General features: G+C 43.3%; 1 protein-coding gene across 1 annotated transcript; it reads right to left on the bottom strand.

Moving 5' to 3' along the window:
• Nucleotides 1-6: 6 nt before the first annotated feature.
• LOC125878701 (spindlin-1-like) lies at nt 7-18,137 on the bottom strand. Its single transcript, XM_049560095.1, has 8 exons — nt 17,981-18,137; nt 5,943-6,031; nt 5,508-5,614; nt 5,180-5,228; nt 4,832-4,967; nt 4,471-4,588; nt 4,129-4,362; nt 7-2,729 (listed from the first exon to the last, which is right to left on the bottom strand). The coding sequence occupies exons 3-8, from the start codon at nt 5,545-5,547 to the stop codon at nt 2,530-2,532; spliced, it is 777 nt and encodes a 258-aa protein (XP_049416052.1). The 5' UTR covers nt 5,548-5,614; nt 5,943-6,031; nt 17,981-18,137; the 3' UTR covers nt 7-2,529.
• Between the last annotated feature and the right edge of the window lie 5,866 nt (nt 18,138-24,003).

The following is a 24,003-nucleotide window of genomic DNA, read 5'->3' as shown; positions in this document are numbered from 1 at the left end:
CTGTCCGATCGTCTTTAACACCAAACAACTTCACAACAGGAAGGGGTTTTGGCAATGGTAAAAGCAAAAAGAAAGAAAAAAGCCCCCATCTTTTTTTTTTAAATCAGGATTTGTTGAAACTCTTCATGAATATTCAGCTGAAGTCGGTGAGATGGAGCCTGTGTAAGAAGCGCGCTATATGATGAAGAAATCTGTCTTTTGTTCTGTACAACAACCGCAACAGATCCCGTCTCTTCAATCAACCTCCATTTAAACAAAAGGGCCATAAATTAAGTTTGGGGATATTTCCAAAGTGTCTCTGTGTGTCTGTGATTGTTTTTTTGTTTTTGTTTCTCCAAGGCTTCAGAAAGTGTCAAGTCCAGCATTGATGTTAAACTGGGACCAGTGTGTGTGGTCTCCTGTCTTATGGATCTCAGTTATATGGAATCCCATTTCAGCCAAGAAAAAAAAAAGATGGCATGTAAAGTGTGGAGAAACATTAAGATTCTCGTGGTAAATCAAGCACATCAATTATGAGATAATAACTGCTGAAAAAAATATTCACCAAGTTGAAATAAAAAAATTTTAAAAACAAAATAAAAAAATTGTTGACTCGGTAAAACTTGAGATTTTTAGCCAAATATTTAGTAAAAATGATGACACAGTAAATCAAAATTAAAAACTTTGATTCACAAAATAAAATTATGACTTATAATTACTTAAAATTATGTCAAATTCGGAGATGGCAGGTAAAAATTACTCGGTATGTCTTAATTTTGAATATCCATTTTGACAAAGTATCATTTAATTTGGACTTAATATGACTATTTTTGTTTTTTATTCATATACCAAATCAAATTATGAGTTCTAATTAGTGAACACAATATTAAATTAGGAGACAATATGTTAAAATGACTTGGTATATCATAATTTTGAATTAGCATGTCATAATTTTGACTTACTAGTGACCGACTAGTTTTGTTTTTATTCCTTTACCAAATAAAATTCCAATTTCTAAGTCGTCAAAATTATGTTAAATTAGGAGATATTATGTTGAAATTACTTGATATGTCCTAATTTTGATTTAAACAAAATTTTGACTTAATATCTCATCATTTCAACTTACAATGACTATTTTTGTTTTTATCATTGCTAACTCCAACTGGGTTGGGAAAAAAAATCTCTCTGATTCACATCAATCTTCAACTGAATGATCCGGAATGATTCATAAACTCCCAATATCGATCTTTTCATATATGACTTTTCCAGTGGATCCATGACCTTTCGCCTGATTGGTCTTATTAGCTTTTGGTTCTTCACCCCAAGAGATCTGACTATGAAAGGGACTACTGAACCTCAGCTGAATCAATACATGCCGGGACCTGCTCCACTGACGGCACCACTGAGCCTAAAGGCAGATGTCTGGTTGCATTTCAGATTTAATGAAGACAAAGAGCTGGACAAAAGCCGTACGTAAGATGTGCAAAATTGCGACGAAATATTTATGTGGAAGTACCACAAGACTTGGAAGCCATTTAACAAGACATCACCAAGATGGGCAATTTGCAAAACGTCGGATCCGAAACAAACCACACTGGAGAAGGCATCTGCATTGTTGTTATGAATCTACCAAATAGAATCATTATTGAATCGAATCGAATTGGGAAATCAGCAGTGATGTCCAGCCTTATTATTAACCATCTCTTTCTCTTTTCCTGACAGAAATGGGCTTCCATACAATTGCCAGTCCTTGCTGCATGAGACAGATGTCTAAGACGATGGACCTTCAACGACACTATTCAGTCCGAGAATTCTCCTTCGTCTCGTCTTCCTTTTTGAAGCCCTTTCCACAACAGTTCTGGACTTCACTTCTTTGCTGCTCTTTTTTCTGTGGCCAGAAATCTTCTTTCAATTTTGTCATGTTTTCATGCCGCCAGCAACTCCAGAACGCGTTTCAGGGACAGTGACCACATTTCCTCAACTTGTTTCCTTGTTTTTTAGCACAGAAGAGTTGGCTTTCATAAAACCAGTCTCTCGTTAGCTGTGGCACATATCACCAGGACTGAAATTCACTGGATGGTGTCAGACACTGAAAATGAATTTGACGGTTTAGTTTCTTGGGAAAGGTTTTGAGAGTTAGGCTAATTTTTGTATAGGAGGTCAGATTCTAAAAAGACTCGGTCACGCTTCAACAGAAGGCGGTGTCCTTTTGAAAATTTCTTCTAGAGTAAAACAGATTTTTTTTTTGAGGCCTCTGATGTTTTCAGAAGGGTATTATGGTGCGTTTGGAAAGTTTTGGACCTTTAAATGATGTAAAACCATGACCTTTTGTCATATATTTGAGGGATCTACGATGGTCACAGATGAGTCTTCAATTTCACCAAGCTGTTTTTTTCCTATCTTAATCGTTACCAATCCGTCCATTGTGAGAATTCTTTTTCTTCAGTCTTTATTTTTGTCTTTGATGGTCTGAAGAACAAGCGCTGGATCAGATGCTTCAACATGTGCTGCATTTTGTTTCCGTCACGCGGGAGGGGCATCCGCAAAGTCTTATGAAGTTTTGACCAGGTCGTAGACGTAAATGAGGAAGTCGTCGTCGAACTTGATGAAGTAGACGGAGGGCTTAGCCTCCACCTGGTGGATCACCATGCCCGTTCGTTTGCCGCCATCCTCTTTGGCGTACTCCACCTGTTTACCCACCAGGCTGTCCACCACCTCGCCAGGTTCCCTCTCCGTCGGGACGCTGTCATCTACAGGGAGACAGAGAGAGGGGGAGGTGTTAGCACTAACTGGTATTAACACGTCCTCCATCCTGCCTGGTGTTTACTCTTCTGGTATAACAGGGAAAACTAAAGGACAATCGGAGAACACAGACCTCCGTCAAGGCCAAATGCCCTTTCTAGTAATATCAGCCTAACGCCCACCCTCCAGTTCCCCTCCAGGTCGCCCCAGCAAGTGTGAGCTAGCACCCATTAACACTGTTAGCCCTGTTAGCACTGCACTGCTAGCCGCCACCATTTCGGCTCAGCCATCTTATATTTGTTTGAGACGTCCAAGACAAGAGCTGCGTGCTGATACTGACAATTTAACTAAAGTGAAAAATAATTAGTCTATCCGCCCCCATGACTGGGGTCCACACCCAAATTTAATTGGTTCTTCTTTGGCCCATGCTAGAGCTTTCCACCAAGTTTAATGAAATTCAGGCTGGTAGTTTTTCTGTAATCTTGCTGACACACAATCAAACAGACGTTTGGCTGATGTCTTTGGTACCTCATGGTCCCGATATAAGGCCCGTTTCCATTGAAGAAGCTCCTGGTACTATTTGGGGGGCAGGAACTACTACAGGAACGTCCTCTTGCTCGGCCCTCTCAACTGCCGTGTTGCCACTGAGAGAGCGGAGTAGGAGGAAGGTTCCTGTAAAGTTACCGGGCTCTGGATGTGACGTAATCATTGCGCGACCATTTTGACCGGGGCGACGCGGCATATTTTGTCGCTTTCTGTTGACGTCACATCCCGCCTTGAGTATATCCAATCAGCACCAAGTAAACCCCAAGCCCCAGCCAGGAGTTTTTCAGGGCTGTTCTGAGTACCTACTCCGAGGCAGGGACTTGTTTAGCCCCTGTAAAATTTACGTAACTCTGTCCTTTGGGGGTGGTTCCTGCGGTGGAGACACGCACCAACGGCCCCGGCCCCGTAAAATTACCCCGAAGTTCCTGCGGTGGAAACGGGCCTATATTTATTAGGACTGTCAAAATAATGTATTAATTTCAAGTGTTTTAAGTTCACAGGGTCTTTGTTACATGATGGAGGCAGATGAGATGGCGCTGCTCGGCCCCGTGAATGGAACATTTACATTTAAAAAATGTCCAGACTGAACTGTTGATAGGAGCAACGTTCTCTGCAGTTTCAGCAGTCAGTAACATTCGTACCATCAGAGAACCGCAAGCCTGAAACATCACCTCAACACAAAGCATTTAGCAGCGAACCAAGAGGTCCGAGCTAGCCATAGACTGTATAGCCACTGTGATGTCACCCATTGGGTGGTCCTATAGTTTTATACATACATATATATATATATATATTTGCTGTGACTGCAACATAATAGGGTGCTGAACGAGTTAAACAACTGAGTAAGAGTGCTTCACTCACTTGAGTCGGGCATGATGCGGAGGTCTCCCTCTTTGTAGTCGTCCAGCAGCTGGTACATGTAGAGCACCGGGTCTTTCTCGTAGGTGATGTAGAACCAGGTGGTCATGATGGGAGCCCGAGCCAGCACCATCCCCCTCCACTCCTCCTTTGGACCCTCCTCCGTCTCAAACATGTGCTCCACTGCTTTACCGATCATGGTGTCCGCTAGGTTGACGTCCGTTAGACGGGATTTAGCTGCAGGGAGAAACATTAAAATCAGCTGGGGACCTTTGCTGCATGTCAGAATATCTCAAATGTTATGTTTTGCTGACAGTAACGTTTATGTGATAAGTATAGTCTTACCCAGTCTGTCAGGGAGCACTTCCAGTCCCTGAACCCTCTCATCTTTGTGAAGCTCCAGACCATAAACACAGTCGAAACCATCGTACTTTATCAGATAGAGAGACGGGTTCACTGGCACCTGGTGGACACACAGATATGAAACATTGTTTTTCCTTTGTTTTTGTGCGTCTTTCACAAATCTTTAAAGGCTCTCTTCTCTATTTTTCAACCTGAACTCTAGTTTCCCATGTGTCTGTGTCTAAGTGACTAATGGAAACAACAATACTTGAAACTGGTCCAGTGGCGAGAGCCTTGCAGCTGATCTACAGGAAGGCTCCATTAATCCCTTCCTCTGTTAGTAGTTACTCGACCATCTGCTCACCTGGTCCAGCACTGTCCCTTTCCAGATCACGTGTCCTCCTCCTTCCTTCCAGACGTGTTGGATCCGGCAGCCGACGATGTTGCGTCGTGGCTGTGACAGAACTTTGGTGGTCGGACCCAGACTGCTCTTATGTTTCCTTCAAGGAGACAAGAAACAAAATAAGTCAACATTATCTGCTTTGAGATGACGTGAACTGTTTGTACTCTGAGTTGCATCTATTAAATTCTCTAATGTGGGAAAAGAAACAGTATCTCTTGTTTTGATTTCATGAACTCGTTAACAGGACATTTGAGTCAGATTATTTTGGCCATAACAAAGAAACATGAGCTGCAGACTGTGTTAACTCACTTATGGGGATTCTTTTTCTTCATCATATTTGCAGAAACACCTGCATGCCCTGAGGAGAACACAAATCACAGCACATTCATCAAACACTGTTAATTCAAATATAACTTCCTGCTAAGATAAAACAGAGCTGGGTTTGTGTCCTCTAGCCTTTTAACAACTCCCATACTGCTGCTGTCAGATTTAAAAAAAGACAGTCGCCAGTTCTGTTGCAAACATCTACATTCAAACATATTTTTATTCTATCTAATGACACGGTTTCCCAACTCCTATGAACACGGAGTATCAGCAGGTGAAATGTTACTGACTGGCAGCTGGATTGACCTCTGACCTGCATCAGCTGTGTCTCTGTGTCCTGGAGTGCTCTTCATTCATCTGGAGGCAGGGAGGCAGCCAGGCTGCCCGGCCACACAGCTGCAACACAAACCCGTCTGAGGACTAAACAGAGAACACATTGTCCCATGTTAGGGGCAACAAAATGACTACTAACAACAAAACACATCCAAAATCTGTCCTTGGATCCATTCACTCTTCTGCTGGGCTGAAATCAGATTCTTTACTGACATCTACTGGTGAGGAGCAGGAACAACAAAAACAACAGGCAGTCTGTAAAACATCTGCAGAGGCTGACAGAGATCAATTTATGTCATGTGAAGTACAAACGCAGGGTATCAACATGTCTGTCTGTACTCAAACTCAGCAGCAGCACTTTCTACACACGTATAAAAGACAATAAAAAGATAAAGGCAGGTGTATCAGTATTTACCCAGTCTCCAGTGGTCAGGAGGGCTGATTAGATGTTCAACAGCTTTCCTGGTTTTCAGGATTCAGGCTGCTCATCTGCAGAAACCAAACCTGTGACGGGTGAACACAAAGTCAACATTTTAACAACACTGAAAGATCTGAAAACAAATGACGAATGAAACAGCAATGCAGTTACTAGTAGGGATGGGAATTGATAGGATTTTATCGATATCAATGCCATTATCGATTCTGCTTATCGATCCGATTCTTTATCGATTCCCTTATCGATTCCTCCTGTGAATTAATGATATCACCTCCTGTTGTTTGTAACCCAAGACATCTGCTTTCATAACGTTTTATTATGAATCTTAAAGCCATGGTCTAGTTTAGAAAGATGATGAGAAAGATTTGAAAAAAAGCATCCCCAGCCTGAGTGTGTCAACACCACGCAGCTAGTGCAGCTAACTCAGGTGAGGCAGCTAACGCAGCTAGCCCAGCATATTATAACAACAAATAGTGTGCAAATCAACTCAACTGCCCTCATCTTACCATCCTTGTTATTCCCATGAAATCTGACAACAGGAGCGGGGATGCGCCAAAGCTCCACAGTGGGCTAGCAGCTCCAGTGAGGCTAACAACAACAGCGCCCCGCCCGCCGTCCACCTGGAGCGGGGATGCGCCGAGGCTCCACAGTGAGCTAGCAGCGCCAGGGAGGCTAACAACAGCGTGAAGTGAAGCTACGGCTTTTACCGCTTCTGTCTCTTCGCCATTACGTCTTCTTTGTTGTTGAACGGGCTGCTGACTGACGAACACAGATTCGGCGTAATGAAAAGAATCGATAAGGGAATCGTTAAGCATAAAGGCTAATGATGTCGATGAACTGGACCAGTTGGAACCGGTTCTCGATTCTCATCCCTAGTTACTAGTGCAGTGCCTATGAAAACAAGCATGTTCAGTGGGGCCTGCAGCTTTCTCGAGAACTGCTCATCCAACCAACTGACCAATACACCTGCCATGGCACTGTTGCGTCTGTAACTGTTTGGGACGAGTCTATTTCAGGTAACAAAACCATTAATACTGAAAGTTACACCGCTCTTTCTGGTCTGTTTTTCTTCACCATGGATCTATAAAGAGAACTGGATACAGCGTTGGAGGTGGGGCCCTTTTTATTGCACTGAAAGTTGCTCAGTGGCGCATGACGCCAAAAAAATTTCATCTTCCATGTGTATAATCGCCCAGATCCTCTGCTCTGCTTCCGCATCGTTGGGGCCCTAGAGCGGGCGTACAAGAGAATCCCGCCTGCCAAGCAGCTAACCTCTGGTTTTGCCCTAGACTTAATACATACCTGCATCATCCACATCTGCTAAACATAGCATAACACAACTGAAAGTGCTACGTAGAGCTCATCTTACTAACGCTAGACTGGCAAAGTTCTATCCGAATGTTGCACCGTTATGCCCTCAATGTAGAGGCCAGCCAGCAGAGTTAATGCATGTGTTTTGGTTATGTCCAAACCTCTCCACCTTCTGGATAAGTATTTTTAAAGCCTTTAGCAAGATGTATGAAACCCAATTGGACCCCAACCCAACTTTGAAGGAATCCTGTGTTAGCTTACCAAATAAAGCCCACGTGGTTATAGCTTTCATTACTCTCCTGGCGAGACGTTTGATCCTTCTGAATTGGAAGCAACGTGCTCCCCATCCTTCTTTCCTTGGGTCAGGGATGTTATGTATTTCTTAAAGAATCAAATCAAATAATGCTCACAACAATTTACAGACGTCTCTTTCACAATGTAAGTAGATGTTTAAGTCCATGGGTAAAAGTCTTTTGGGGCCAAATGGCCTCATGTGACGGACCCAGACGTTGTAATGCCCACATGTCAAATTGGCTTCAAAGCCCGGTGCTGTTTCTTGGGTGTTGGTCTTCATCTGTTCTTGAATGAATGAGGTGTACCCAGGGTGCCGTTCGGCTGTGTAACAGTAAATAAGGGCCCCCTAACATCATCTGAAGAGCTCTCACTCGACACTGCACTTCCTTGGATCCTCAGAAATTCACCTGCCAAGTGTGAAGTCAATCAGGTAAAAGGCTGTCGAGAAAATCAGAGGACAGACAGACAGAGACTCCTTCCATTTTAATCAGCTCATATTCGACCACCTGTCATTATACTACTACAGCTGAGCGACCAAGACACTCAGAACACTGAGGAAGAACACAGCTGACAGCCCTAGAAAAAAATAACATCCCTTGAATTCCTCTGGTTGTGAACAGCAGGGGGCGACATGTCACCTGTCTGCCTGTCTCTGTATTCTGCCCTGAACTCTGACTGCAGGCCTCATCACTCAGCAGGAATCAGCCCCTCCTTAACTTATTCCTCACAGCAGCTTCGTGTAACACGTCAGTTCAGTTCATAACTAACAACCAGCAGCTCCTCCTGATGTTCCTCCTGACTGCATGTGAAGCCCCAAAATGTGCGCAGAAATTCAAAAAATTCACACTTCATAAAAATATGCCAGACAGTATGTGTATGATTCATGTGTTTATGATGTTACTAAATGTTTCATCATTCATTAAGGGTTATTTTGGGATTTTTAAAGTTGGCTTGTATGAGGTGCTTATATATAGTCAGTGTATTATCTTCAGTAGATGAAGGTCAGCACACCCCAGTTTGGAAAAGCAGGCAGGAGTCCCACCAGGGAAGCTCAGCATTACATTGGTGTGCACAGGGGTTGATATCCAAACGTATTGTATTGCCACATTAAAAGAGGCCCACCTAAAAAAGTCAATATCAGTCTAAGTGGATGCAACATTAAGGATTTTTTTCACCTCCTTACCTCGCCGTCAGACAGCCCTTTTCTTTGGCACTACATTTTCTCAAACGTAAAACTTCCATATTATGTAGTGAGCAGGGCTTTACTTTGTTTTAACAGCGTGAAAAAACACAGGCACACGCAATGTTTGAAATATTGGTATTTACAAAAGTTACGTTTCTTTTACATCTGATGATCTCGCAACAGCACTTTCCGACCCAAACAGTTGAGCTGCGGAGGAATACAGTTATACTTAAGTTTTGTGGTTGTGAAAATGTAGTGCCAAAGAAAAGGGCCGTCTGACAGCGAGGCAATGCCGTAAAAAAAATCCTTGGGCCTCTTTTAACCCTTTGAAACCTGAACGAGTTAGTTTGGTGTCTTTCAAAAACATGTGAAGAAGGCAATAGCCCCTTTTAAACAGGAGTTGTGCAAATTTGCAGGAAAGCCCAATCAGTCTTTTCTCAGCATTGGCAGTATAAAAACAAAATCGGGGAGTGCAGCAAAATGCCGCCTACCTACTTTTGTTTATACAGAATGCGCCTTTTTCGGGGCAATGGGGGGCGTGAGCAAGTAACAAAACGTGTAGCTCAGAGTGTGACATAAACAGTGACGTGGGAGGGAAGCCACGGCTGGTCAGTCCTTCGGCGATTCTCTCGTAAATCAGCCCGTTCTTCACCGTCCCCGTCATCTGACGGTTAATGGCCTCTTCGTTTGCAAGGACAAGGAGGGCGCGCAATTCCTTGTTTCCCCAGTTGCTCATCTGTACAGTGTCTGTCAGGTTTGTGTTTCCCTCTTGCTACTAGCTGCTCGCTAATTCCTGCTATCAGCTGTTTCCTGTTTATCCACCACCAGTGGCTCACACGTGCATCGTCATCAACAGCTCCTCCCACAAGTCATCAACAGGGTTCCGTCAATATGTCTACCCTACGAGGCGGAAAATTGGGCACCTCGGATCAACTTGCCAATCCAGCTGTGTGTGTCTAAACACTCGCAGCTTGCCAGCAAAACGGCCCAACATTGGCGGAAAATCTGGCAGTGTAAAAGGGGCTAATGAGTAATTAAAGGAGAAATTAAAAAAAAAGTTACAAAAAGAGAAAATTAAAACCAAAAAAATTAGTTAATAATAATAAAGTTAAAAACAAACACAGAAGAAAACGACCTGGAAAATCATAATAATTCCAAATATATGATTATGATAATTATAAATATATTTTCCCAACCTTTTTTTTCCACAATTTTTTTAAAAATAATTTTCTAAATCTATTAACTTTTTGCAGTTTGTGTGACATTTCTTACGAAGTTGCTCATCACCTTTTCCTTCCAGGTTTTTGAAAGGAAACTGCACCAGTTTGCTCAGGGTTCAGAGGTTCAAATACTTGCAAAAGGTGTCTGAAAGCATCACAGGAAAAGTGACGTCGCTCCAGGTTTCAAAAGGTTAAGGCAGCTAAAATTTGCTTTGATACTGACCACCGTCCACTGCAATGTAATGCTGAGCTTCCCTGGTGGGACTCTGTCTGCTTCTCCAAACTGGGACCACAATTACCATCATCTACTGAAGATAATACACTGACTATATACAAACACCTCATACGAGCCAACTTCAAAATCTAGTAATAACCCTTAAAGTGTTTTTATCTGATATGCGGGGTGTCACTTCCTTTCAGTCGTGCAGAGACACGATGCATCCTGGCTCAGTATGAAGTCAGACATTACACTGACACAGTGCATGTACATATTCAGTACATACATATAAAGTTGACATCAAAATCTTGCCCTGAATTCACCAGATATATTCAAGGTTCCCACATATTCTCTTGGACAAACTTTAAAAAACATGAATTTTCAAGGACCTGTGAATTTTTTTTAATTCTTGCCCTATTTCCGCAGCATTTTTCAAACATATCGTATTAAAGCTCTATTCAAACTTAACTTCAGCTAGCTGGCATGCAGGAAGCGAGAGAAGGAACGCCGGGAGAAAATGGAGAAACATCCGTGACGAGTATTAGATCTACAGTTTGTGACGTCGAGAGCTACAGAAAATAAGTCTGCCATTATATTACATTACATGGAAGATTATTCACAGAAGATTACTGTGAAAATTTCATTCTCACAACAAAATTCCATGACTTTTCCAGGTTCTCCATGACCATGGGAACCCTTTATATTTTGTTTTATCTGAGACTGTACTGTGAAAACTGAAAGCACTAACTAAAACTATGGATTGCCGTTGGCACAAACGGAGCAGCGTAAGTTCAGCCTGCAAAAGATTCCATGTCCTGAACATGAGACTTCAATTATTGATCAGTGGAGCTTGTGAGGACGGCCGGCAGTGTATTATTTATCTGCAGGCAGGGTGTTATGTAACATGTGACCCTCTAACTGCTCACTGTCCCCTACGCTGTCTGCTCTGCTCAGGACCTTTCACCAAATAACATCCTCCAACCCGCGGCTTCAATGTAAAGAAAACTGAGAACATTACAATTTAAGAGTCGTCAACAACTGTTAAAGGTAAAACAAAACAAGTTTATGGGAAAAACTATTATACAAGTATTTTGGTGACGATCAACAGACACACTGGGGCCACATCTTCAAGATCCACCCTGACTGAACCCGACAGATATACAGCCACATTTAACAGCCGTATGCAGACAGGAAGCTCTGTTTTTGCTTTATTTCTTTCATTACTGACTTTAAAGTCACCAGGCTACTTCAGTGAAACAGCTGGAGACAGAACACAGAGGACACAGCAGAACAGAGACATTTCTACATAAATTACATTTGAAAATCACCGAACTCAATCTGAAGCCTCGAGTCGTACAAAACAAAACTACCACCAGAAACTGGATGCTTCGTTGGGACCTTCAGGACAGGATGCTAAACTCTAAAAGATGCGAATTATTTTGAACAACAGAAACATTTGCCAGTTCTGTGCTGAGACGATCCGTCAATTGATCAACGAAAAAAGCAAATTAGCGTCAACTTATATCCGCGCTTTATGCCTACTGTCCACTAGAAGACTTTGAACTCTTACTTTTAGAAGAGTGAAGTCTGACATCCCCTCAAATCTAAAAACAATGTGAGCTGTTAGTCACACAATATCAGATTTTACAAAGACTGGGGTTCTTGTACGGTCACTACTTGCAAGACTACAACTAGATTCCTAATCGAAAATCTTACACCAAACTCCCTTTAAGAAATATGACATATTAAGAATTCCTTACATGTCTGCAAAAACACATAACTCTAGAAACACAAGATAAAAGGCTTCATATGTCGACAGTGTCCTTGTCAATTCAGCATCAGTACAATCCATGAAGATAGACTGTGTTGGCGTACAAACTTTACATTTTGGATTTTGTCGCCTCAGCTTGATGCTAGCCTCCCTTGGTTCGCTACGCTATTTTAGTGGGAGGAAACTGTGGGAATGAGAGGCAAACCGTTTCGAGAACTAAGTTGTCTTACTAAAATAAGTGCCAGCTGGTGGATCAGATACCCGCTGAACTAAAGACCGACTCATCTCTTATGCGACTGTAACGACTCCAACGACCACCGTTGCAGCAGGAGTTTCAACAACCGTCGTTGACACACCTTTGGAGCACTGACGAACCAATGACATCATCAGGCCCGTTTCCACTGAAGAAGTTCCTGGTACTATTTGGGGGGCAGGAACTACTACAGGAACGTCCTCTCGCTCGGCCCTCTCAACCGCCGTGCCTCCACTGAGAGAGCGGAGTAGGAGGAAGGTTCCTGTGAAGTTAATCGTTGCGCGACCACCGGGGTGACGTAGGATCACCGTTAGCTGTTAGCAGTGTCTGTAATAACTCCGGTCACGGTCCGTGAAAAAAATATTTTTTTGTCGTAGTTACAACATGATTGAGCTAACTGGAGTAGTTTCACGTCGTATCCGACAATGGGAGGCTTTTAACAGATGACGTCCTGATGTTAGCTTTGCTGCTGCTGCTAATGTTAGCTGTCGCTGTCAGCTGATGCTTTCTAGACATTGTGATTTCGCAAAACTGAATAAATACCACACATAGCAACACAAAACTGCTTTGCTAGCTCAATCATGTTGTAACTAAGATATCCGCTGGAAAAAATATTTTTTTCACAGACCGTTTATTGAGTTATTACAGACGCTGCTAACAGCTAACGGTTAGCCCAGCTAATCTACGATAACCATGTTGTTATTTACAAAACGTCACGTCCCACCTTGAGTATATCCAATCAGCACCAAGTAAACCCCAAGCCCCAGCCAGGAGATTCTCGGGGCCGTTCTGAGTACCTACTCCGAAGCAGGGACTTGTTTAGCCCCTGTAAAAGTTCTGGAACTCTGTCCTTCGGGGGTGGTTCCTGCGGTGGAGACACGCACCAACGGCCCCGGCCCCGTAAAATTACCCCGAAGTTCCTGCGGTGGAAACGGGCCTATTGGCCTTGTGAAGACCTCCTCAGAGGTTAAATACCTGGGTTTTTCCACAACAGCTTGTCAGACTAGTTCCAGCCTAGTCAGACAAGCATGAACTGATGAAGCCTCTTGGATAAAAGGTGAAACGTCTTCTAAGATAAAACTAAGTCCAGTTGCGTTCGATTCAATTGCCTTGAGATAACTATGACCTGGATAAATGATATTATCCACAGGCATAAAGACCGACTCGTCTTCACTCCACGACGCCACCGGTTTCTCCTTCTTTTTCACAGTACAAGAGAAGCGAAACTTCTAGACATTCTTGCGCTTCCCCGGAGTTCCTCCACGTAAGTAAACTGTATAACTATTTCTTTTTTACTCATTTGTCACATCGTCAACAATATCTTCATTGTAAAAATACAGCAAAATATCGTGATGTTATTTTAGTGCCATATCACCAGCCCCTAGTGGACACTTGGGTCACTGAGTCAAGCTCGGGCCCAAAACTGCTGCCGTGCTTCAGGCTCAGGTGGAGCTTGGACAGAAACTGTAGTGTTGGGTCTGATTTTTTGGGTCTGATCAAAGCTCTAATTGTGATGGGCCTTTTTCACCACATCCTGATAATTTACAGACCCAACAATTCATCAAGAACATTATCTTCAATACTGAAAAACATGTCATCTACAGCACTTTGTAGATTTTTGATTTGCACATTTAAGGAACAAACATCACCCCCTCATGTCAATAAAACAACCAATGCGTGCTCTATTCTGACGATCATCAGGGCTGCTGACGAACAGCTTCATCAGTACAGACGTTTAAACTGCAACACTCTGCTGCTCACAGCTGCTCACCTGCAGAGGAAACTATCCTACCAGAAACACAAAGAGACATTTTGCAGCATTTGGCTGCAGCTCGTGGTGATTTCCCTTCTGTTGCCCCAGGCAACACACGATTAGTCATCTGTTGTCATGAGAGGCAGAGCGATGCTGGACAGCAACGACTCATTCTGTCCAAAACATAACCTCAGTGTAGTGAAACTAGAGAGGTGGAGCTCAGTCTGAAACTGAGAGCGAAAACACACACACACACACACACACACACACACACACACACACACAGAGTACTGGTACTGTAAGGAACTCCGGACTGAGAAATCTATCACACGCTGAACGTTTCCCTCTGGTCGCCCCCAAAACATCTGGATTGTATCAAGCACTGCCCAAACTGTTCAGACTTCAGCTCTGTGATTCAACAAAGCTCCAGTTTTCCTCACATGTGTTTTCAGAGACTAGTTCTAGTACTTTAAGTTCCTGATCTTAGTACAGGCGCAAGGCGGCGCACAACTGTCACTGCTGGTCTCACACCAACGCACTTGACAGTACTTGTGCCCATCTGTGCCCCCGTAAGACTAGGTCTTTAAGTGAGGTGTGGTCGGGCGCATCGCTATTTCGAGGAAGCAGAAAGTGATCGCGCTACTGTCCAGGAAAAACCTGGGGGCAGCTGCACGAAACACCTTAAGTTAAGATTTTCCTTAAAGTCCTAGTTAAGATTTCCTCATGATAAAATTGGTTGCACTTATCACCTTTAAAGGATAACCTCTGTATTTTTCAACCTGGGCTCTATTTCCCCATGTGTATGTGTGCGTATGACATTTCTACATAAATTACATGGGAGCCACGAAACGAGCTCAAACGGTAACGGGGGCAAATGCGTCCCGTATAAGTTTGCGCATTAAAAGTGCTTTTTTTCGCCACTGACCGGTTCAGATCGCCAGTGCTATCTCTGTAAATAGCATACTAAGCGTTTTGAACATTGTTTATATAACATTACCTCCACTGTGTCTGTAGCTCTCTCTACTCGTGGGACAGCCGTTTTCTTGACGAAGAGGAGTTTCGGGATTGGATGTCTTCTCTTCTTCGGCTGGCAGTATTCATCTTGGGAGAAGTGAGCACTGCAGACCCGATGGTCTGCAAGGCGCAGTGTCTGGACAGGAGTGTTAGCATCCATTTGTAGCACAACTAGCCACAACTTCAGCATCTCGCCGTCCGACAAAGGCAGCCTGTGAAAGCTGTACGGGGTGCTGCGCGACATCCTGTTCTTGCAATTCAGATAAGCACAAACACGAACCATTGTTTTCAATCGATGCGGTAAAACTCTCAGCTGTACTCCGGGACAACCAGCACCACTCTGAGCGGCGCTCAGCATGGCTCCTCTGTTTTCTTCCAGCAACAAGCAAAGCTCTCGCGAGATGACGTCACACACAGCCCACAGGAAGTGAAGGGTAAGGGAAACGCTTAGTATGCTATTTACAGAGATAGCACTGGCGATCTGAACCGGTCAGTGGCGAAAAAAAGCACTTTTAATGTGCAAACTTATACGGGACGCATTTGCCCCCGTTACCGTTTTAGCTCGTTTCGTGGCTCCCAGCTGCATCCACCTCCCTCAATACTGAACCAACTTTAGAGCGAGTTGTACCTATGAATCATACGCACACATACACATGGGGAAATAGAGCCCAGGTTGAAAAATACCAAAGTTATCCTTTAAGGGTGATAAGTGCAACCAATTTTATCATGAGGAAATCTTAACTAGGACTTTAAGGAAAATCTTAACTTAAGGTGTTTCGTGCAGCTGCCCCAGGTTTTTCCTGGACAGTAGCAAGTTATCCTTTAAGTCTTCTCCTTAAGGTTTCCATATTAATTAGGGGTGGGGGATCAATACAGCATAGTATCTCAATATTCTGCGTGGCGACACCAAGTATCAATCTTTTATTATAGACATCATTCATTTTTGCAAATATACGTTTAAATATAACTTTTGGTACTAGAATAATAAAATCAATTGCTCTTTCGGTCCACTAGATGGTGCTGATGTTTTCTCCTGGTGAGGTCAGCAGAGGTTTCAGTCAGCGGCATTTGGCAGAAAGTTCAAAGAAAGAAAGAAATCAGAAATGCGTTGTCTGCGTTTAAATCAAACATCTTGACTTATTTGGATTTTTTTTTTCACACAGAAAGAATGAAGGACTTGGATGTGACACATGCGATTTGCAAGCAGTGTCATATGAGAATTAAGTACTCTGGGACTACTACAAACATAAGGGCTCACCATACACTCCACCATCCAGAAATAGTGTTAGCCGCTATCAAATAATTGGCAGATGGGAAAAAAAGGTAATAAATCGCAATAAATCGCAATACTCAGCACATCGACCCAAATATCGGGCTAATATCGTATCATGAATCCTTTGATGACGCCAACCCCTAAGATCTATGTGCTAGGTACCCCAACTAAGGATGTCACGATTATAGATTTTCTTGGTACGATTATTGTCAGAAAAATAATCACGGTTTTACGATTATCACGATTATTATGCATTAATTAATTTCACGCTATAAATGTGTAAAATCACATGAACACTCCTTATAGATCTTTAAGTTTATTTCCATGCCAACTTGACAAAAATAATATAGCAACAAAGAAAAGTAACCAAAAAGTACAAGATTTAATGACAATAATCCCATTGGAATTAAACAAAAATCAACTCTGTGTTTTCGTTCCTTGAGAGTTGCGCTGATCTGCCTACTGTATATGGTTCCGCGTCCCGGCGTAATCTTTGGAGAGTGACGGTGCTGAGGAATCTTTACGAATAATTAACCGTGGCGTTTAAAATCGCAGTTAATAGTGAAATCAAGTAATCGTGACATCCCTAACCCCAACAGAGGGGGGACCAAACACGGAGACGGTACAGAACAGTTCCACTGGTACCATCCACAACTATTCACTGTGGAGACGTAAAAAAAGCGTACTAAAATGAACTGCTCGGATTGAAAAATACCAAAGTTACCCTTTAAGTCAAATGCCAAAGCTGTTATTTAAAACCCAAACTGTGTCAGTAGGATAGCCTGATTGTACTGTGATTTTGGTGACGCTGCCTTAAGAAAATAAAGCTCTTGATTGCAGGTTGTACTCTATGATGTAAGAAGATAAGACACGCTCATAGACATGTTGTAATAATACAGTTTATGAGTATTGCAAACAACTGTAATGTTTCCTGCTCTAACCTTCAGTTCTTGCTCAGTGGGAGCATCAGCTAGTCGGCAGGTGGGTTGCACTTGAACCTGCAGGATCAGGCTCCGGTTGACCTTTGCTTTGATTTGGTTACAAGTTACAAAGGGGGCGTGGCCTTCCCCACACTGGAGCATTCAAATCAGCTTTCAGCACCTTCACCATAAAATCCCAGGGCTGTGCATGCGTTTAATAAACGCATTAGATTGAGCAAATGCAGCAGATGCGTCTGTGAAAGCAAAACCAGCCCCTGTGTGAAAAATCAAGGTTCAGTGACAGCTGTTTGAGCCACGTGTGTGTGTTCAGTCTTTTCCTGTTTACAGCAGTGTAAATTAGCTCACTAGTCTGACCACCACCTCGCTAACTGGCTTGGTTAAATATAATAATGTATATACAGTCATCATCTGCACTGACAAACACCGAGCAGGTTCTGCAGGGCCAGCGTCAGCCATGTTGCTCGCCTTTTACTTTTATTTACAGCCCCAGCTGAGGGGACAGGGGGGCGGGCAGGGGCCTCACACAGGCGGACAGCGGAGGGACTGTCCTACAGTGTGTCTGCGGCAAAGGCAGACATATCGCAGACAGAAAGACAGCAGCAGACCGGGCTCGGTCTCTCGCTGTCTGCCGCTGCTGCCTCCCCCGCCCCTCCCCCGCCAGACCAACGGTCGGCGGGAGAACGCCACCGACAAAACGAGCGCTCAGTGTGTGTGTCGCTCCTGGCTGTTTACCTGCGGGCTAACTAGCTAATGCTAACAGGCGGGAGCGTGTTCGGTTCTGTCTTACCGTTATTATTTTATAAAAATGGAGGAGGAAGCGGACTGCGGCGCGTTTTCTCGCCTCCTGCTGTCTGTCCACAGAGCCCGTTTCGACTTCACAGGAACCAGCAGAGACTCCACAGCCATCTCACCACGGAGCGTGAAGGTGCACGCGACGGAGCGCCCAACTTCCGGTGGAGCCTTTCACAATAAAAGCGCCAGTGACTGTTCTAAGGCAGTGAGAAGACATGAAACTGCACGTTACAAATGTATTAGATTAAATAAAATAAAAAGATGTTGAGTTGATTAAATGTCCTCACCAACTTAATTTAATGTTGGAGAACTGTTTTATAATAATCAGGGTCCACACACTGTTATAACTAGTTTACTCACCAGGGGTGTAAATATAAGGCCCATTTCCACTGAAGAAGTTCCTGGTACGATTTGGGAACTACTACAGGAACGTCCTCTCAACCACCGTGTCTCCACTGAGAGAGCGGAGTAGGAGGAAGATTCCTGTAAAGTTACCGGGCTCTGTATAGGCCTGTTTCCACCGCAGGAACTTCGGGGTAATTTTACGGGCCGGGGCCGTTGGTGCGTGTCTCCACCGCAGGAACCACCCCCGAAGGACAGAGTTCCAGAACTTTTACAGGGGCTAAACAAGTCCCTGCCTCGGAGTAGGTACTCAGAACGGCCCTGAGAAACTCCTGGCTGGGGCTTGGGGTTTACTTGGTGCTGATTGGATATACTCAAGGCGGGATGTGATGTTTTGTAATTAATAACATGGTTATCGTAGATTAGCTGGGCTAACCGTTAGCTGTTAGCGGTGTCTGTAATAACTCAGTAAACGGTCCGTGAAAAAAATATTTTTTCCAGCGGATATCTTAGTTACAACATGATTGAGCTAGCAAAGCAGTTTTGTGTTGCTATGTGTGGTATTTATTCAGTTTTGGGAAATCACGATGTCTAGAAAGCATCAGCTGACAGGGACAGCTAACAGCAGCAGCAACGCTAACATCAGGACGTCATCTGTTAAAAGCCTCCCGTTGTCGGATACGACATGAAACTACTCCAGTTAGCTCAATCATGTTGTAACTAAGACATCCGCTGGAAAAAAAAATTTTTTCACAGACCGTGACCGGAGTTATTACAGACACCGCTAACGGCGTCACTACGCCCCTACGTCGCCCCAGTCAAAATGGTCGTGCAACGATTACGTCACATAGACAGTGCAGGTTGCACTGGGGCCCTTGGGGTTGGTGGGGAGGCCCTTGCCACGAGCCCCTTTTACACTGCCAGATTTTCCACGAATGTTGGGCCGTTTTGCCGGCCACCTGTGAGTGTTTATACACACAGAGGTGGAATGGCGAGTTGATCCGCGGTGCCCAATTTTCCACCTCGTACGGTGAAGAAAACACAAACCTGACAGACACTGTAAAGATGAGCAACTAAGGAGACAAGGAATTGCGCGCCCTCCTTGTCCTCGCAAACGAAGAGGTCATTAACCGTCAGATGACGGGGACGGTGAAGGACGGGCTGACTTATGAGAGAATCGCCGAAGGACTGACCAGCCGTGGCTTCCCTCCCACGTCACTGTTTACGTCACACTCTGAGCTACACATTTTGTTACTTGCTCACGCCCCCCATTGCCCCGAAAAAGGCGCATTCTGTATAAACAAAAGTAGGTAGGCAGCATTTTGCTGCACTCCCTGATTTTGTTTTTATACCGCCAATGCTGAAAAAAGACTGATTGGGCTTTCCTGCAAATTTGCACAATTCCTGTCTAAAAAGGGCTAATGATTCAGATTGCCACCTCGGAACTACACTTGTGTTCAAAGAGCCCACATTAAATTGAAAATGGTGCCATTTGCTGTAGGCTATATGCCCTCAAAGCTGCAAAGCCATCTCTATCATGATTTTCTTGTCTTTTTTTGTAAAATAGTCAATAGCAATCATATGCTTCTTCTACATTCTGCCAATATATACACATACACCAATCATCCAGAGCATTAAAACCACTGACAGGTGAAGTGAATAACTTTGACCATCTTGTTCCAGTATAAGGCTCTGCTGGGAAACCTTTGGTTCTGGCATTCATGTGGATACCGCCTGACATGTTCAACCAAATAAAAAACCGTTGCAGACACAAACCATTGTGTGTGTGTGTGTGTGTGTGTGTGTGTGTGTGTGTGTGTGTGCGCACGCCCTAACTAGTAACTAGCAGGCCCCAGGGCCTATGATAATAGCCTCCTCTGGGGAATCAGACCTAAACACGAACGCAAATGAAGCCCTATGGGAGGATCTTTGTCAAGAAATTGTTTGTGCGACCGTTAATTCAAGATTTAGAATTAGTCACTATAATCTTATTTCATCATATGTCTCTCTCCCGCCCTCTGGTAGGAGATACAGGAGCTTAAAGTTATGCACAAATAGACTTAAAAACTCTGAAGCTGCATAAATATAACCGTGCAATATCTAAGGTGTGTATTAGACGTGGCACAGCAGAAGCTACATTTTTACATGCTACATGGCTGCGTGCAAAAGTACAACACTTTTGGAAAAATCTGTGATACCATGTCCTCCATTAAAGCCAGGGTTATGTTCACTTGGAAAACTAACTGGTCTAAATTTCAGTTGCAGCACTGTTTTTAAATTCATTAAGATTGCACTTGCTGTTGCAAGAAAATGTATAGCTCTAACGTGGAAATTGGATTACTCTGTCTTTGTCAAAATGGTTTTCAGATATAATAAATGTGTACCTCTGGAGAAAATAACATGCTCAGAGAGGCAGATGTTATCACTTCATCAAGATATGGCGACCCTATATTGACCATATGGACTCAGTCAGACTGCAATTAGTTGATCTAGACATGATTTAGACTGTGTTTTGTTATGTCTTATCGTATTTATTTTGTTTTATTTGACCTTGCTGACCTTGTTGACAAGGTGATTCTGTCATATGGGAGGAAGGGAGGGGAAACTGTCTGGTCTAGTTGTGTTATTCTGTGTTTTAAATTTGAAAATGAAGAAGAACTTTTTTAAAAATCAGACGCATGGGGTGATGTGTTCACTAACTGTAGGTTTCTTTGTATCAGTGCTTCCCAGCTGGTCCATCCATGGAGTCCAGATTTCTCCTTAGTTAGATCAAGGTCTACACAGTTTTATATATTCAGCGCCATGCTTGTGTTTGGGCTTGTCGTCAAGCTAGTTCGCTGTCTCTGTCAAGCAGCTGTCTGTTATTGCTCAATCTATAGCAAGAAACGGCACTTCAGATCAGAAACTCTGTTTGACCAGTGACCCACTTTTGGATGGCCACCCACCAGTTGGAACCACTGCTTTAAAGGCACATTTAGGAACATGAATTTTATCAAAAGTCATCTGTGTCAGACGGATATCAGCAGTGTCATGGTTGATGGTGATGTGGGTGTACTGCTTGTTAGAAAGGCAGGTTACCGAGGAGGAAGTGAGAATACACTCCTTTATATTTCAGTGGTTTTCTAGCTGATTGGTGGGTATACCATGGGTATCAGTTTTATCTCCAGCACAGAGGTCCATGAAGTGCTGGGTCCATGTCATTGGTTCGACATCCCATTAGTCCGACTGTCCGCGGTGCTGACCGGCTGGCGGCGGGCGTATGGTGCGCCGCGACCGGCTTGAGGCGGAGCAGGCTCACGGCTTATGTGTTTGTCACTTTCTTTTTCATTTTAACCCACACCATGATCTTTTCCTGACCCTAACCAAGTGGTTTTTGTGCCTAAACCTAACCAGACCTTAACCACAGGGCATCATGATGATTTCGGAACGGACTTGGAACAATGGGTTTAATATGGTCGGAACAATGGGATGTCGAACCAATGGGCAGTTCCCGAAGTGCTTAGCCTAGCTTAGGACCAACACTGGAAGCAGGAGGGGAAGCTAACCTAGTTTATTTATCACCAACTCTCCTGTCCAGTGGCGATTTAGATGGAAATTATAGACCTTTTTCCAACTGGATCACTCCAGCCATCAGTGACTTAAAATGAATGAGGGCCAGGAGCGTAAAGTGGGATGGCAGTGTCCCCTTCCATACTTCCTGCTCCCATAGTTCTGGCCCCCCTGCACGGACCACACTCATCTTCAAACTAGGCCTTCAGATTTGATCTCAGTTTCACACCTGTTAAGCTTCGTGAACTGCTGTAACACAATCACATTGTCACAATCTGTCCACAGACACACATGGCAACTGTCTGTTCAAGGTGGGAATATATAAGGTATGATCATGGAATGAGGGGACGGAGTAGTCTCACATTTCAGCCATCACAGGAAGTACTAACAGTGCCGAAATGATTTCTGTATAAACACGACAGCCACCAGGATGGGATCAAGTGCAGGATAGATGTGATGTTTTGACAATGTTACACATATGACCTACTGCAGGATATCTAAGAAGCAGCTAGTAGCAGTTAGCAAGTAACTCAAACAAGAAGAACAGTGGCCAGTAATTAGCCAGTATTGGCCAAAGAACAGTGACTTTCAGAGCTCCTTACCCTCAAAGCAGAGGACCAGATCAGCCGCCATATGACATGAACAATAAATGATTGTTATTGACATGTTAATGCCACTGTTATCAGTTATCTGTTACCATCACACCTCATTTGGTTCTGTGATGCCGGCATGCTGTCTTACATCACAATCAGGAGCAGAATGATGCTGCTGTTGTTTGGTTCTGTGTAAAAATAAGAAGGAGGCATAAAAAGGGACTGTCCCTATTGTGATCTCTGTGTGAAAATGACAATATAAACACCTTGAAAAATACACATTATAGCTTCTGAGATAGTAAACAGCAGCCTTTTGAAGCATAAATTTAAAAAAAAATAAACATTCAAATTAAAATCACTTGCCACTAAACTTTTATTGTTTGATAATGAATAAAAAACTACAGCATGTCACACATTAATCCAGAATTATATTAACTTTTAAGATACTCAGTACCACTTTAATTACACATTTCTCAGGTTTTATGAATTATGTAATAATAAAATGCTGGTATAGGTATAATTAAGATCTTTAAAAGAATTTTTGGCCTAATTTTATCCTTTTATTTAATTTCTTCTCCCTTTTCTGTTCCAATTTTATTTTTGTATTTTCAATGAATTTATAATGAATACAGCTTTTTAAATCAACTCGTTTTGCCAAAAACAATCTAAAAGCAGAATCTACAGTTAATATAAATAAAAGGTTATTTAACACATTGAAAGCAGCCCTGAGAAATACTGAGAATAAATATGAGAAAGAACTGGCTTCTAACACCATGAAGTCAAACACTGAGCTCTTATTTTTTCCATCGCCTCACTTCCGGTCGTATTGCTGCGGAGTGACACTCTTCACGCGCTCTCCCCGCCCCTGCCTCGCGCTGCCAAATAGTGCAACCGAGAGGAAATACAAAGACACCGACTGGCGCATTACGCTGTTTTTCCTTGCTTAATAGTGATCCGTCCTGCTGTTGAATGCGACAGTGGAGGAGACAGACAGACACACAGAGACAGACAGACAGACACAGAGGGCAGTCAGACAGCTCCATTAATAAAATGAGTTGTGATACATTCAGAGGTGTTAAAGCAACATTTTCTTCTCCTGTCAGAGCTGATTTACAGCTGCTAAATATAAAAACAAACACTAAAGTACAGAATACAGATGTTGTCATTAAAGGGACAGTTCACCTAAACATCTAAAATACATATTTTCCTCTTACCTGTAGTGCTGTTCATCAGGTTAGATTGTTTTGGTGTGAGCTGCAGAGTGTTGGAGATATCAGCCGTAGAGATGTCTGCCTTCTCTCAGCTTGTGGTGCTCAAGGTGCCAAAAAAATACATTTGAAAAACTCAACATAATGACTCTGTCCAGAAATCATGACCCAGTTACTCAAGATAATCCACAGACCTTGTTGAGAGCAGTTTCATGTCGGAACTATTTTCTTTCTACCGAACTACACCTGCCAACCGTATCACTGCGCAGAAGGAAGAGTGCATCTACTGCTAGCTCGCCGAGCTAACGCTACAGCTCAGCTGACAC

Source organism: Epinephelus fuscoguttatus, linkage group LG18 (genome assembly GCF_011397635.1).
Source record: "Epinephelus fuscoguttatus linkage group LG18, E.fuscoguttatus.final_Chr_v1".
Lineage (NCBI taxonomy): Eukaryota > Metazoa > Chordata > Actinopteri > Perciformes > Serranidae > Epinephelus > Epinephelus fuscoguttatus.
The sequence above is the reverse complement of the archived record's forward strand: the minus strand, read 5'-3'. Positions and strand labels throughout refer to the sequence as shown.

What these genes read in the sequence shown, in the direction of transcription:
- LOC125878701 (XM_049560095.1), bottom strand. Translation starts at nt 5,547, where the DNA reads ATGAAGAGCACTCCAGGACACAGAGACACAGCTGATGCAG. An exon ending in AAGAAAAAGAATCCCCATAA is followed by an intron (nt 4,968 to 5,179) that starts GTGAGTTAACAC and finishes GTCTCCTTGAAG; the next exon opens with GAAACATAAGAGCAGTCTGG. An exon ending in AAGGGACAGTGCTGGACCAG is followed by an intron (nt 4,589 to 4,831) that starts GTGAGCAGATGG and finishes TGTGTCCACCAG; the next exon opens with GTGCCAGTGAACCCGTCTCT.